General features: G+C 41.0%; 1 protein-coding gene across 11 annotated transcripts in view; it reads left to right on the forward strand.

Annotated features, from left to right (window-relative positions):
• Positions 1 to 14,583, forward strand: part of CEP112 (centrosomal protein 112) — a 356,316-nt gene that overhangs the window by 40,985 nt on the left and 300,748 nt on the right. For all 11 annotated transcript variants that reach the window (XR_011467850.1, XM_070388925.1, XM_070388932.1 and 8 more), the window contains 2 exons: positions 8,712 to 8,759; positions 9,017 to 9,094. Coding sequence is in view for 10 of the 11 variants with exons in the window: in XM_070388925.1 (XP_070245026.1) it covers positions 8,712 to 8,759; positions 9,017 to 9,094 (126 nt within the window). In the remaining variant the exon portion in view is untranslated. The remainder of the gene's footprint in view (positions 1 to 8,711; positions 8,760 to 9,016; positions 9,095 to 14,583) is intronic.

Consider the following 14,583-nt stretch of genomic DNA (forward strand, 5'->3'; position numbering starts at 1 on the left):
TTTCCCTCATTTTCTTCTGCACGTACTTATGAAATTAGACATTAAACAAAATCGGGGCCATATTATACATGCCCTGTTATTGCGTGCTGCTTTAAGTTTGGGAGAAGTCTACAGTGGCTCTGTCAGCACCACTGTTAATGGTAGCACTCACTTTTCTTCTGAGTGGGTAGTTCATAACTTACTTGAGCATTCTGATATTTTGGACATGTAGGTTGCTTCCAGTTTATTGCTAATATAAGTAACAACTGCAACAGAATTCCTTGAAAGAATCCTTTTGTTCCTATTTGGTTGCTTTCTTAGGTTATGTTAGGTCTTGGAGCATTGCCCTCCATGAGGTGTACACCAATCTATTTTCCAACCAGAAGTCTATAGGACTGTTCATTTTTTACTTCTTCGCCTACATCAGGGACGGTCATTTTTGTAAAAACCCTGAAACCCTTCTTGCTAATAATGGTCTTTGATGGAGGCAGTGCTTTGGGGAGGCTGAGCAGGTGGTGGTACGAAGGCTGTGCTGGATGTGTAGCGAAATGGAGAAGGGAGCAGTCAGGTGTGGGGGCTCCACCTTGCTGTGACTCCAAGCATGGAAGAGATGGAAAAGGAAAACATTTCAAAGAGAATAAAGAATGCTTGGTGACTCACTGGCAGGCCGAACAGGAGGGCATCTAAAGCTTTGGTTCCAGGGAAATGGAAGGTTGGCTTACTGTCAGCTACTTGGCTGTCTGACGGGGGAATCATTTCAAGGGTTTCACCGTTTTATCGTAGACTGCTAGTGTTTGGAGAGTAATCGGGGAAGTTCAAGTTTTCACCTCTGTGGTCTCCAGGGCTGCAGTCTTGTTTTGCAGCCACAGGCTGGACGTGGTGGCTGCACCCAGAGCCTGGAACAGCTCTGTCTTTAGAGACTTCAAACCGGGACTCAGTGGCCACCGTCAGAGGGTCAGAGGTGGGGGACACGAAGGGATTTGAGTGGGTCATTTGAAGGTATGTTAATGAAGAAGAGAGAAGTAGCATTGATAACCAGAGGAGAATGGGTCAAAAGAAAACCATTTCCAAATTTGATGAGGTCGGAAAGCTGCCCCTGGAACGAGTCCTGTGTTACTGGTGCGGGAGAGGAGCGAGGAGGCCTTGGAGAGCAGAATCAGAGAAGGACATTCTGTGACGTCCTTCTGAAAGGGCCTCTGCCCTGGGCCGTTCGGAACTTCTGATGTGCGTTTCGTGGCACAGACAGTACTTTTCATGAATATTTAACTGTTCAGAGGATTAAACTTTTCATTTGTATAATAAAATTAAGATAAAAAATCTAAAATATTTTGAGGTACTGCCTTAAACCTAGGGCCACCTGGGAATTTGTTTCACATTTTTATTGTTCAAAGAATGCACTAACTGTGAAATAAAGTCCTGCATTCTTATGTATTTATAAAATGGCTGCATTAATCAGGTTCAACTATGTCTCTTGATCACAGTAGAATAATTTAAATATCCAGTGTATTAAAAAGCTTAGATTTTGCTTTGATTTTAGTTTTGTATGAGAATGTGTGATGGACTTTTATTTCTTTCTTCCTCTGAATGATCAGTTAATAGCTAGTTAATTTTTGTGGTCTATACTAAGGGCACATTTTTTTAATGTTGCTGGCATGCCTGTCAACACCTATTTTCTGACGCATTAGAAGTTCCAGATTTTGGATTTTCTAGTTTTTGTTGAAAAAATACATTTCCCCTAGTTATATTCTTTCTTTTCCCAGGAGTGTTTTAATATTTTCCCTGTGAAAAGTAGAGATTTACTTCCTAAACCTAGCTGTTAAATTTCCCTCCTGTATTATTATTTTTTATTATTATTACTCTTTAGCCTTTTTAACCTTTAGCTTTGGGGGAGCTTTTTTGCTTTGTTAACCCGTCTTATATACATTTCATTCATGACAGTCTTTATATAAACTTTTTTTTTTCCTGAGGAGGACTGGGGGGTCTGGAGGAGGAGGTTCTCTTGGGCCTTGCATGGGTCACCGCCCCCAGCCCGTCCCCACCCGGGACTCTGTGCTGACTGTGGAGGCTTGCTTCCACCAGGAGCAAACAGTGGGTACACTTTAGGTGACCCCTTAGGTCAGCTCTCTGCAGAATGGGCAAGAGAACATTCTGTTCTGTTCTGGAGAACTCATGTCCTGGGGACCTCGCAGGACAGGATGGTCAGCAGGAGGGTGGACAGCACCCCTAGTCCAGTGGCGCCCCTGGAGGGCAGGGCCCCTGGTGGGACCTCCTGTCCAGCGCCAGGGGCACCTGCAAGGCCCGGAACCCTGGGCAAGGAGCGTGGAGGCCGGGGGAAGTGTGCCGAGCTGACCCGCTGGGGAGTCCAGGTGGAGGAGTGGGGCTGCGGGGTGGGGAAGAGAGCGCGTGGGCTCCACGAGGTTGGGCTCGTGGTGACAGTGTGTGCGGTGCTGCGAATGGGAACGCCGTGGGGTCTGACGGCGCCCGTGCACATCCTCCTCTGATACGGTGTGCGCTGTGCCCGCCCGTCGCTTTCTCTCCGGCTCCTGGAGGTGCCAGTTATTAACAGTTTTTCTTTAAAGTATGCAACTGAGCCGCTCTCTGCAGCGGCTAGTGACACTGCACGTGTGGACTGAAAGTGCATTTTCCTGATGGCTGACAAAGTCCAGTCCAGGCCAGTCGCTCAGTGTGTTTTCCTGATGCTGACAAAGTTCAGTCCAGTCGCTCAGTCGGGTCCGACTCTCTGCGACCCCATAAATCGCAGCACACCAGGCCTCCCTGTCCATCACCAACTCCCAGAGTTCACTCAAACTCATGTCCATGGAGTCAGTGATGTCATCCAGCCATCTCATCCTCTGTCGTCCCCTTCTCCTCCTGCCCCCAATCCCTCCCAGCATCAGAGTCTTTTCCAATGAGTCAACTCTTCGCATGAGGTGGCCAAAGTATTGGAGTTTCAGCTTTAGCATCATTCCTTCCAAAGAACACCCAGGGCTGATCTCCTTCAGAATGGACTGGTTGGATCTCCTTGCAGCCCAAGGGACTCTCAGGAGTCTTCTCCAACACCACAGTTCAAAAGCATCAATTCTTTGGTGCTCAGCTTTCTTCACAGTCCAACTCTAGCATCCGTACATGACCACAGGAAAAACCATAGCCTTGACTAGACGGACCTTGTTGGCAAAGTAATGTCTCTGCTTTTGAATATGCTGTCTAGGTTGGTCTGGTAAAGTTCGGTCCCTCTTAGTATTGATAGTGCCTCCAGCACGGCTTGGGGAGCCTCTCAGGGCGCAGGGCTGACTGGGGACTCGGCACGCTCCCATGTTGGGCCCTCTGCCTTTTTCTTGTCAATATGTAAGAGCTTTGTATCTATTCTGGATGAGTCCTTGGGAATTTAGTATGGTAAACAGTTTCTTCCACTTTGTTGCTTTCCTCCATTCTCTTACTGGTGTCTTTGATGAACAGGAATTAAAAAAAATTTTTTTTAATTTTTACTTATTCACTTGGCTGCACGGGGCTCTGAGTTTTGGCTCAGGCTTGTGAGCTCTCAGTTGCAGCACGTGGGATCTAGTTCCTTGACCAGGGACTGAACCACTGCCCCCGCTTTGGGAGCAGTATTAGCCACCGGAGCACCAGGGAAGCCCACGTCCCAGAAAGTTTAAGTTTTCATGCGGCTCATTTCCCCATGGTTTTGCCTCATGAAAAAGTGCTTTCTGTGTCTGCGTGCGGTGTTTGGCTGTCTTGAGTTCCTGAAGCTGTTCTCCCACGTCTTCTTCTAGCAGCTCTACCGTTTCACTTTTTCTACTTGGAACTGCTTGCCACCCAGAGGCGATTGCAGGGTGTGCTGTAAGGTAGGAGTGAGGATCTGTAGCCCTCACATGCACCCACCTGTGCTCTCGTTTACCGAGAAGCCTCTGCTCTTCCCGATGCACTGCGAGGGTTTTGTCCCCAAATCAGATGATAGTGCATCTGTTTCCATTCTGCCCTTTGGCTTGTTTGCTTCTCCTTGTGGCGGTGGATGGTGTCTCTTATCTGTATTTTATTTGTGCTCATTACATGTTGAAATGTGAGTAAACCAATTTGTAGTATTGTATTTTTTTCTGTGGAAAACATTTTTGAATTTCTAAAATGTTGACTTTGAGTAAGAGCGTTATTTTGGAGCATAAGTGACGCTGGTGACTGAATTCATTTCATGCTGTAGAAAGAGGCCTGGCCGTTCTTCTGATGGGCGCTCTGACTGTAAGAACAGTTATTCTGCTTGTGCTGCTGAATTCATTTCGTGCTGTAGAAAGAGGCCTGGCCGTTCTTCTGATGGGCGCTCTGACTGTAAGAACAGTTATTCTGCTTGTGCTGCTGAATTCATTTCATGCTATAGAAAGAGGCCTGGCCGTTCTTCTGATGGGCGCTCTGACTGTAAGAACAGTTATTCTGGTTGTGCTGCTGAATTCGTTTCATGCTGTAGAAAGAGGCCTGGCCGTTCTTCTGATGGGCACTCTGACTGTAAGAACAGTTATTCTGGTTGTGCTGCTGAATTCGTTTCATGCTGTAGAAAGAGGGCTGGCCGTTCTTCTGATGGGCGCTCTGACTGTAAGAACAGTTATTCTGGTTGTGCTGCTGAATCTGTTTCATGCTGTAGAAAGAGGCCTGGCCGTTCTTCTGATGGGCACTCTGACTGTAAGAACAGTTATTCTGCTTGTGCTGCTGAATTCGTTTCATGCTGTAGAAAGAGGCCTGGCCGTTCTTCTGATGGGCGCTCTGACTGTAAGAACAGTTATTCTGGTTGTGCTGCTGAATTCGTTTCATGCTGTAGAAAGAGGCCTGGCCGTTCTTCTGATGGGCACTCTGACTGTAAGAACAGTTATTCTGGTTGTGCTGCTGAATTCGTTTCATGCTGTAGAAAGAGGCCTGGCCGTTCTTCTGATGGGCGCTCTGACTGTAAGAACAGTTATTCTGCTTGTGCTGCTGAATTCGTTTCATGCTGTAGAAAGAGGCCTGGCCGTTCTTCTGATGGGCGCTCTGACTGTAAGAACAGTTATTCTGCTTGTGCTGCTGAATTCGTTTCATGCTGTAGAAAGAGGCCTGGCCGTTCTTCTGATGGGCGCTCTGACTGTAAGAACAGTTATTCTGCTTGTGCTGCTGGTAATATATTGCCTTAGAATGCCCTTTCCTCTAGGATGGCTGAAATACCAGATAAAATGTCTTTCTGTTTTTCTGAAACCTTGGAACATCTCTCTTTGATCAATATTAGTGTATAAGGAGGTCAGTTTGACCAAAGCCTGAATAATTTGAAAAAAAACAAGCTGACAGAACTCTGAACAATTCTGCTAAAAAACTAAACAAAGCGTCCAAAGGCAGTTTCCATTAGAGAGCATTCAGATATCTGTTTTCATGTCTAGTTTAAATTACTATTTATTTATTATTGTGATTCTACTTGTTTTTCAAACAAGAAACATTCTGTCATGTGATTTATTCATGCTATTGGAACTTAATTATTTTTGGCATTACTGTCTGTATAATATTTTGTTAGACTTTAATGTTTCACATAAGCTCTTTTTATCTTCCATTTTGGACATTCCTTATTGTGGTATTCTTTCTTGAGGTATTATGAGAGAACAAGAAGTCTTCTGAAAGAGCATGAAAAAAATCAATGTTAAGACTGTTTACAGATTTCTGCAAGTCCCTGTTACTTGTGGATTACAAAGTGGGAACATTCAGCTTCAAAGCACATCTGGCTGCTGTTATAAAATCAGAAAATAGATTGCTTATTTCCCTCAGACAGAGTCAAGAACATGCTCTCCTATGAATAATTCTCATTACACGTTAAGAGTCAGTATGAGACAATGTACTGCAAATGAGTAAGAACAACAGAAGATTTATGCTTGTCTCCAGCATTCCCTGTTGCTTTTAAATATTAGAATAGACCTTTTTGTCATCTTGAGAAAGGAAATTTATGATAATGCAATGAGTCCTTAACTTCTGTATTTAATGGTTTTTAAAGATGAAGAAGATGAAATAGAAGTTATTTCTGCATAGTTGAAAGGCTACATTGTAATTAGCTAAACCAGTATTTTGTACCCTGCTTATAAATGTAGAGCTGGGTAAAAATAAGTCACAAATGGTTTTCTTGGCTTTTGGGTTTAAATGTTAAGCTTAATTAGAGCTTGAGCATCTTTGAGAATGCTCTGTTTTTCTCTTCCTCTATTTTTCCCCCTGTATTTAATCCTGCTTCATAAGTTAGGCTTTTGTGTGCCTGTGTCTTTGAAGGACTTACTTTCTTTGCTGGTTTTCTCCATTCCAAAAATAGAGAATGGTTACTTACTTTTCATATATATACCTTCAGACAATAAATATTTGTTGAGTGTACTTGGCTGCCTGCTGGAAATTGGCTGCCTCTATTTTTCAAAAAGCCGTGTATATATAGTACCTTGTTGTTTACTAAAGACTATGCCTCTTTCTCTGGTATGATATTTAAGTAGACTTTATTATTATCTTTATTTAATAATGTTTTCCCTAAGTAAATGTACTAAGTCATACACCCAACAGTAGGCCCCACATTTGCAACATTTCTATTATCAAATTTTTAATTTTTGTTTTTTAACTTATTTGTTAAAACTTATTTATTTATTTAAAAACTCATTTATGGACTATACCAGAGCCTTTGACTGTGTAGATCACAACAAACTGTGGAAAATTCTTAAAGATATGTGAATGCCAGACCACCTGACCTGCCTCCTGAGAAATCTGTATGCAGGTCAAGAAGCAACAGTTAGAACTGGTCATGGAACAACGGACTGGTTCCAGATTGGGAAACATCAGGACTGTGTGTTGTCACCCTGCTTATTTAGCTTATATGCAGAGTATATTATGTGAAATTCCGGGCTAGAAGAAGCACAAGCTGGAATCAAGATTGCCAGGAGAAATATCAATAACCTCAGATACACAGATGACAGCACCCTGATGGCAGAAAGTGAAGAGGAACTCAAGAGTCTCTTGATGAAAGTGAAAGAGGAGAGTGAAAAGACTGGCTTAAAACTCAACATTCAGAAAACTAAGATCATGGCACCCGGTCCCATCACTTCATGGGAAATAGATGGGGAAACAATGGGAACAGTGACAGATTTTATTTTGGGGGGCTCCAAAATTACTATGGATGGTGACTGCAATCATGAAATTAAAAGACACTTGCTCCTTGGAAGAAAAGCTATGACCAACCTAGACAGCATGTTAAAAAGCAGAGATATTACTTTGCCAACAAAGGTCTGTCTAGTCAAGGCTATGGTTTTTCCAGTAGTCATGTATGGATTTGAGAGCTGGACCATAAAGAAAGCTGAGTGCCAAAGAATTGATGTTTTTGAACTGTGGTGTTGGAGAAGACTCTTGAGATTTCCGTGGACTGCAAGGAGATCAAGTCAGTCAAATCTCAAGGAAATCAGTCCTGAATATTGGAAGGGCTGATGCTGAAGCTGAAGCTCCAATACTTTGGCTATCTGATTCAAAGAACTGACTCATTTGAAAAGACCCTGATGCTGGGAAAGATTGAAGGCGGGAGGAGAAGGGGATGACGGGATGAGATGGTTGGATGGCGTCAATTGATGGGCATGAATTTGAGCAAGCTCCTGGAGTTGGTGATGGACAGGGAAGCCTCGCGTGCTGTAGTCCATGGGGTCACAAAGAGTTGGACGTGACTGAGCAACTGACTTAACTGATTTATTTAAAATTTTTTTTCTTGGAATCTAGTTGGTTTGCAGTGTTGTATTACTTTCTGCTGTATAGCAAAGTGAATCAATTACACGTACACATATGTCCACTCTTTTTAAAATTCTTTTCCCACGTTGGTCATTACAGAGTCTTGAGGAGAATTCCCTGTGCTATATCGTAGGTTATTATTATTTATCTATTTTATATATCTGATGTGATTTAGCTGCTAAGTCGTGTCTGACTCTTGCGACCCCATGGTCTGTGTAGCCTGCCAGGCTCCACTGTCCATGGGATGCTCCAGGTGAGAGTACTGTAGTGGGTTGCCATTTCCTTGTGCAGCAGATCTTTCCCATCCAGGAATCAAACCTGGGTCTCCTGCATTGCAGGCGGGTTCTTTGTCAAGTGAGCAACATATTTTATATATAGTGGTGTGTATCTGTCAATTCCGGTCTCCTAATTTATCCTTTTCCCCCATACCCCCTGGTAACTGATAAATATGTTTTCTATAACTGTATGTCAAATTTTTAATGTATGCCTATCTGGTGGCTGTAAAATACCATCTCTTGAGGTATTACTTTACATTTTTCATAGTCATTTTTCATACATTTTCATAGTAGTTTAAGCATGTTTTCATATGCTTATGTCATTCAGATTTGCAAATCTGCTTGGGGCTTTAGTGATAAAATTGAGACTTGAAGGATGCTAGGTGCGTGCTTACAGGGACTGGGGCGGGTGGGCAGAGGTAGAGAGGCACGGGACACCTGCCGTGTCCGGGTGATGAGAGTCCTTCAGGACCTGGGGGTGAAGTGTGAGGTGAGCAGGAGTAGGGGGAGGCCGGGGCCTTGGCTGTGAGAGGATCACTCGAGGGTGCTTGTGTATGCAAAGGCAGTTACGCTTGACGTTTTATTTGTTAGTGGGCCACTAGAAATATATCATGCAGTATGTATTCTAAGAAACATGCTAAATATTAAGACATATGGAAGACATTTTCATTATAGTTTAATTAAGACTCAAATATTAATGTCTTTATTTTAAAATTTCAGATAGAAAACCCTCGATACCTGAGACAGAAGCCCATCCCAGTTACTCTGGTAGGTGAGAATTGCCCTGAGCTTTCCCTGTGGCAGATGTCTTAAAATAAAATAATTGTTTAGTTGTTTACAGAAAGTGATGCCAGTCCACATTATGAAGCGTAGTAGTCTTGTTAATCCTATCACTTGGAAGTGAATGCATCCCTTTTTTCCTCCAGTGTTTCTGTTATTTTGGCATGACCGTCAGGCAGTTTAGAGTTTACTTCTGGCCACACCAAGCCTGAAAAAGTATTGAATGGCTCTTCCTCATTCAACAGATGACTCCGAAATTCAGCCTGAGAAAATCCAGCAGTCTGCACGATGACCAGTTACTCTCCCGCATGCATGAGAAAGAGGTAGGATCGCAGTGTTTCTGGCGCATCTAATCTATGCATGCAGATTTCACGTTTTGTGTAACACGAGTTTTCAGGTCTTAGTTAGAGTAACGGACGCCTGGTAGGAAGAGGCTGTTGTGGGTGCAAATGTAGAATCCTGGTGCAGGTAAAGGCAGGTCTTCCGTTCTGTTTTCACTGACATTGGAGCATAGCTGCTTTGGAGGGAGTGTTAGTTTCTGCTGTACAGCAGAGTGACTCCCAGATATGCATATACACATCTCCCCTCCTTTTTGGATTTCCTCCCCATTTAGGTCACCGCAGAGCACTGAGCCGAGGTCCCTGTGCTGTGCAGCAGGTTCTCATTAGCTACCGGTTTTATGCATGGTGTCAATGGTGTATGTATGTCAATCCTAGCCTTCCAGTCCTCCGCCACCCCTTTAAATTTCAGCCTGCCGGAATGACTGCTGCTGACCTCAGTAATTTAGAGGTCCTCTTAGAGCTCCCATTCGGGGCATGCAGGCTTTTGTTTCCTAGTGCACTGCTGGTGCTTTTAAAAAAGCCTGTTGAAATAAAAAATGTTACATTCCATGAAAACTTTTTGAGGACAGTACTTACCTTCAGATGGACCTTCTTTGAAATTCTTGTTCTGAAAGTTTTTCTTTCCTTTTAAGGAATTGTCAGTTGTTTTTACACGTCATTCCAAGTCATTACCAACCATTTTCCCTTTTACTGTTCAGACTGCTTACCTTAGAGTAGTTACCTCCTGTCTTTTTGAAATTTTTTCTGGTCTTTTGTGACACCGTATTCTTATTCTGTATGGTTACACTTTGGGTTAGGGCTGAGCATACCAATGTTCGCCACATACGTGTTGAAAGAGAAGATACTTAAAAGTATCCTGTTTTGCACCAGAGATTCATTTCTAAATGTGTGTGGCTTTTTTTTTTTTCTGTGCCCTTATGTTTTTGTTTTTCTTTTTGGTATACTGGCAAAAATATTTGCAGGATCACTGAGGAGTTTGCATGTAAACATCGACTGACAGCGCATCTTAAAATGCACCCGGTGTGCGCTTTGACCAAAATAACCCTGTGTAGTCACGTAGTTGTTTCTGGCTATTTTGGGTGAAAGCTTTGGTCATTTTTTTTCCCCCTAAAATATTTAAGAGTATATGCTGGCTGAGTTGCTCCAGTGTGAGAACTTAAGTTTCTTTTAAAGAAGTGTCTGTGATTATAAAATAATTTTGGGTGTTTATTAAATAAATTTTGTAAAATATAATAAAATAAAGAAAAACAAAGGTTTTTAATTGCCCAGAGGGGGGAGAAATTTTGTAGAATACACCATATGTAAAGAAGGAAATAAATCACCTGTGAAATTAATATATAGAAATGAAGAAGTAGCATTGTGTTGACTTTGATTCTTTTTTTAACATATTCTACAGAATACATGTTATTTTTCTTTAGACAATTGAGATGATATAACCTAAGTGTTTTTGTATAACTTGAGTATTTTATGCTACTAAACATTGTTCCTAAGCATTTCTTCATTTATTTTTGATGTCCATTCTTTTATTTCTCATACGTGTTTAACATGAGGTACATACATCTGTACATGTAAAATTTAGTAACAGCAGAACACATTCCTGCCTATTCTTGGCTACAAGTCAATACTGTGAATTATCTCTCTGGCTTTCTCCAGGAGGTTGCTGCTGTTCAGCTGCTAAGTGGTGTCTGACTCTCTGTGACCCCGTGGACTGCAGCACACCAGTCCTCTCTGTCTCTCATTTTCTCCAGGAGTTTGCTCAAGTTCGTGTCAGTTGAGTTGGTGATGCCGTCCAACCACCTCACCCGCTTCTCTTTTTGCCTTCAGTCTTTCCAGCATCAGGATCTTTTCAATGACTTGGCTGTTGGCATCAGTTGGCTAAAGTACTGGCATTTCAGCTTCAGCATCAGTCCTTCCAGTGAATATTCAGGGCTGATGCCCTTTAGGATTCACTGATTTGACCTTCTTGCTGTCCAAACATTTATTTTTAATGGCTGTATTATAGTCTGTATTATAGAATTATCCCCAGTTAATTTGACGTATCCCTATTGTTAGATATTGAGATTGAGTTTTCACTAATATAAGTAATTCTGAAAAAAAAAATCCTCATATCTCTATCTTTATATGCATTCAAATATTTGTATGGGGTAATGAACTATGTCTGACAGGGTAAAATTGAAATGATGGATTTTTGTAAGTATAGTAGCATAAAAGATTTAACCTCTAAAATAAAAATTAATACTTGGAAGTTTTATGAAAATTGTATGTAATTTTAAGATACAAGTAAAGAATGTATTATATGCAAAAATGAGAATGAATGTAAAAAGGCAGAGGAAATTAGGAGCTACTTGAATGCTGAGGAAAGTGGCCGTTTAGACTGCCTTTGTAAATATAAAGATACTAATTATATTTTAAATACAGAGCATGGATTTTTAAAAGCTTTTTTCTGTTTTCGGACACAGTTTTTTTTAATATTTTACTTTTTGAAATAGGAAATATTAATCATTAGTAGAAAGATATTCAGGCTTTGTCGATTTCCCTGAGTCACGTGTGCGTCCCTCTGCGGAACCTAACGTGGCTCTGCCTGATGAGCTGCCTCGTTGCCTCTCTGCAGGAGCCCCGGCGCCCCAGTTCTGGCCTCCGTGGGGCGGAGCGTCCAGAGCCTGTCTCCAGGCGCTGCGCTCTTCCGTGACACTTCCCTCTGTGTGCTGTCTTCCTAGTCTCTGACTGTTACACGTTCATGTCAACTTTCTGTCCATCTACCTTAACCTCATCATATTTGTGTAACTACCTCACACTCTTTCTAGAATGGTGCATGAATAGATGGATAAATTTAAAAGTCCATTTGAAAAAAAAGAGTTAAAAACAAGAAACTATCAATCCTACTGCTTTACTGTTTTTGCTGGTTTTCCAAAGATAGTTTTCTAACTTGGACTTTTCTGTATGCTTAAATGCATAGCTACGCTGTGATGCGTTTAGTCATCCTTGAGAAGGATGGTCTAAGGTCCGCTGGCCGAAGTCCCTTTTCTCAGGTGCTTACTGTGGGCCCGAGGGTGGCGGCTTTTCCGTTTTGAAATTCCGCAGACCCTTGCACACCCAGGTCGGACAGCCCTGAGGCGTCTTGTGTGTGTTTCCATCCAAAACTGCTTCCGCTGTTGCTGGGTCATGTTGTAAAAGTAAGAAATAGTTTTGTTTGAGTTATGTTTATTTTAAAATTAAATAATAGTATTTATTTTCACAACACCTGATCACTCTTCAAGGTAATCATTGATAAAAATTTAATATGTATTCTCTTTAAAAGTTTAAAAATACAAATAATATACTAGATCATACTCTACATATTGTTTCATTTTGCTTTTTAAATTCAAACATAATTCTGATGATCTTTATATCAGTAACACGGCTTAATCCTTTTAAGTAGTTGCACTGTACTTTGTTTTATTGATGGCCCATGTTTTGTTACTGGAGATTCCTACTGAGGGCTGTAGGTTGTGAAGGATATTTTGCTACAACAAGCCGTGTTTCAAGAGTATCCCTGTGTACAGTTGTATGTACTGCACGTTTATTCTTAGACCATAAGTTCTGTGAAATCTAATTGCACATTTCAATTTTTTATTGATATTGACAGATTGCCTTTAAAATGATGTTATGTCTGCCTTGGGCTGTAGGCATTGGTGAGAGTGGAGAGTGATGGCCAGCGGGCGTGCGTGTTCCTTTTTGGAGTAATGAAAACGTCCTAATTTAGACTGGGGTGATGTTGCATAATTCTCTGCTGTGTTGAAAGACACCCAATTGCGTACTTTAAGTGGGTGAATGTTACAGGTCAGGTCTGTTTACACCTGCGCCAACAGCGTATGAGAATGTCTGCCTCCCCATTCAGTCAGCAACACTGAAGTATAAACACTTTTATTTTCTGTGAGACAAAAAATAGTATCTTGTTTTAATATTTGCATTGCTTTTTTATGTGAGAATGAGCATATTTTTGTCTGTTGTCTTTTTAATTTCACTTTTGTGAACTGTCCTTTATTAAACCTTTTTCTATATTTTTGTTAGTTTGTCTTCATCGTGATTCCTCAGCAGTTTGTATATTAAGGAACTCAGGTCTCTGTCATATATCTTACAGGTATTTTTCTCTGTCTTTTGATTTATTTCTGTCTTTTTTTAAACGTATAGAAGTTTCTTTTCAGTAGGTGGCTCTATCAGTCTTTTCTCTATGGCTTTAGGGTTTTGTATTGTGTAGAAAAGATTTCTTATTCCAAGATTATGAAAAAATTAATTCACATTTTTGTCTCTTTTAAAATCTCATCTTTGTATTTTAATCTCAGGTCCATTTCACAGGGTTTTACTCTAAGTAGTGATGATAATCTAGATTAATCAGTTCTTAATGTTACAAAATAAAAACTTAGGAGGTTGAGCGCTTAAGTTAAAGAATGCAGTAAGTGTGGAAAGAATTGAGTGACGTGAAGTCCTCTGTAGGTTACAGAGTTTGTCTGCATTTAATAAATGATTTAATTCTGTTGATGCTTTGGCGAGTTCTGAAATCTTTAATCAGCCTTTGGAAATTAAACTTTATAAAATGCAACTTCCATTTTAAGTTTATAATTCTGTAGAAAATACCTTAGATGTTAAATGAGTAATATTCACAACATTATTTTATTAGAGTTGAAGAACTGTAGTAGTTTTCTTTTGATTGGGAAAAACACACATATACATTATTTTAAGATTAGAAATTTTGTTCAGCGTGTTTGGCTTTATGCGAAGACATGTCTGGTGACTGTGACCCCTTATTTTCACCTCAGCCTGTCATTCACAAACATGGTTGGATTTGTCTGCCTTTGTAATTGTTAACACGTTTCCTGTGATATCCACATCACAGGACTGTGTGACCTTGAGCACCATCCAGCAGTGTGCTTCTTTTTTTTATTTTTTTAGTATTCTTAAAAAAGATTTCTGATATAGATTAAGACATTTGGAAAACCGTTGTCACTGAAAATGAAAGAAGAGAACACAACACAACGAGAGGAGATCAGTTTTCAGAGCAACCATCAGTTCTCAGAGAACAGATGGTAGAAATTGCCCTTTTTGTGAAATAAAATAGAGTATTTCCTTTGAACTTTACCTCCACCCACAGTGACTGTTCCCACCCATTGCCTAAAAGGCTGCCTTGCTTCTTTCTTACACGTAATGCCAATTAGGCATTTTTTCCTTTTGCAAATCTCCTAGTAAAATGTAGAATTTAAATAAATCCAAATGACAAAATCTACAGTCATTGATGTAATAAATGAGAGAATTTATACTTTAAAGCATTTCTTATGAATAGAGCATTCAGAGACTCTCAGTCTTACAAAATGTAATAATTATTCAAAGGAAAACCATCGTGGACCACATGCAGGCAAGGGTTAGATCCTGACCAAGACGCCAGCCGCCTGCCGTCCACCTTCTCAGTCCTGCTCTCGTCCACCTCCCCAACAACA

This window comes from Bos mutus, chromosome 19 (assembly GCF_027580195.1).
Source record: "Bos mutus isolate GX-2022 chromosome 19, NWIPB_WYAK_1.1, whole genome shotgun sequence".
Lineage (NCBI taxonomy): Eukaryota > Metazoa > Chordata > Mammalia > Artiodactyla > Bovidae > Bos > Bos mutus.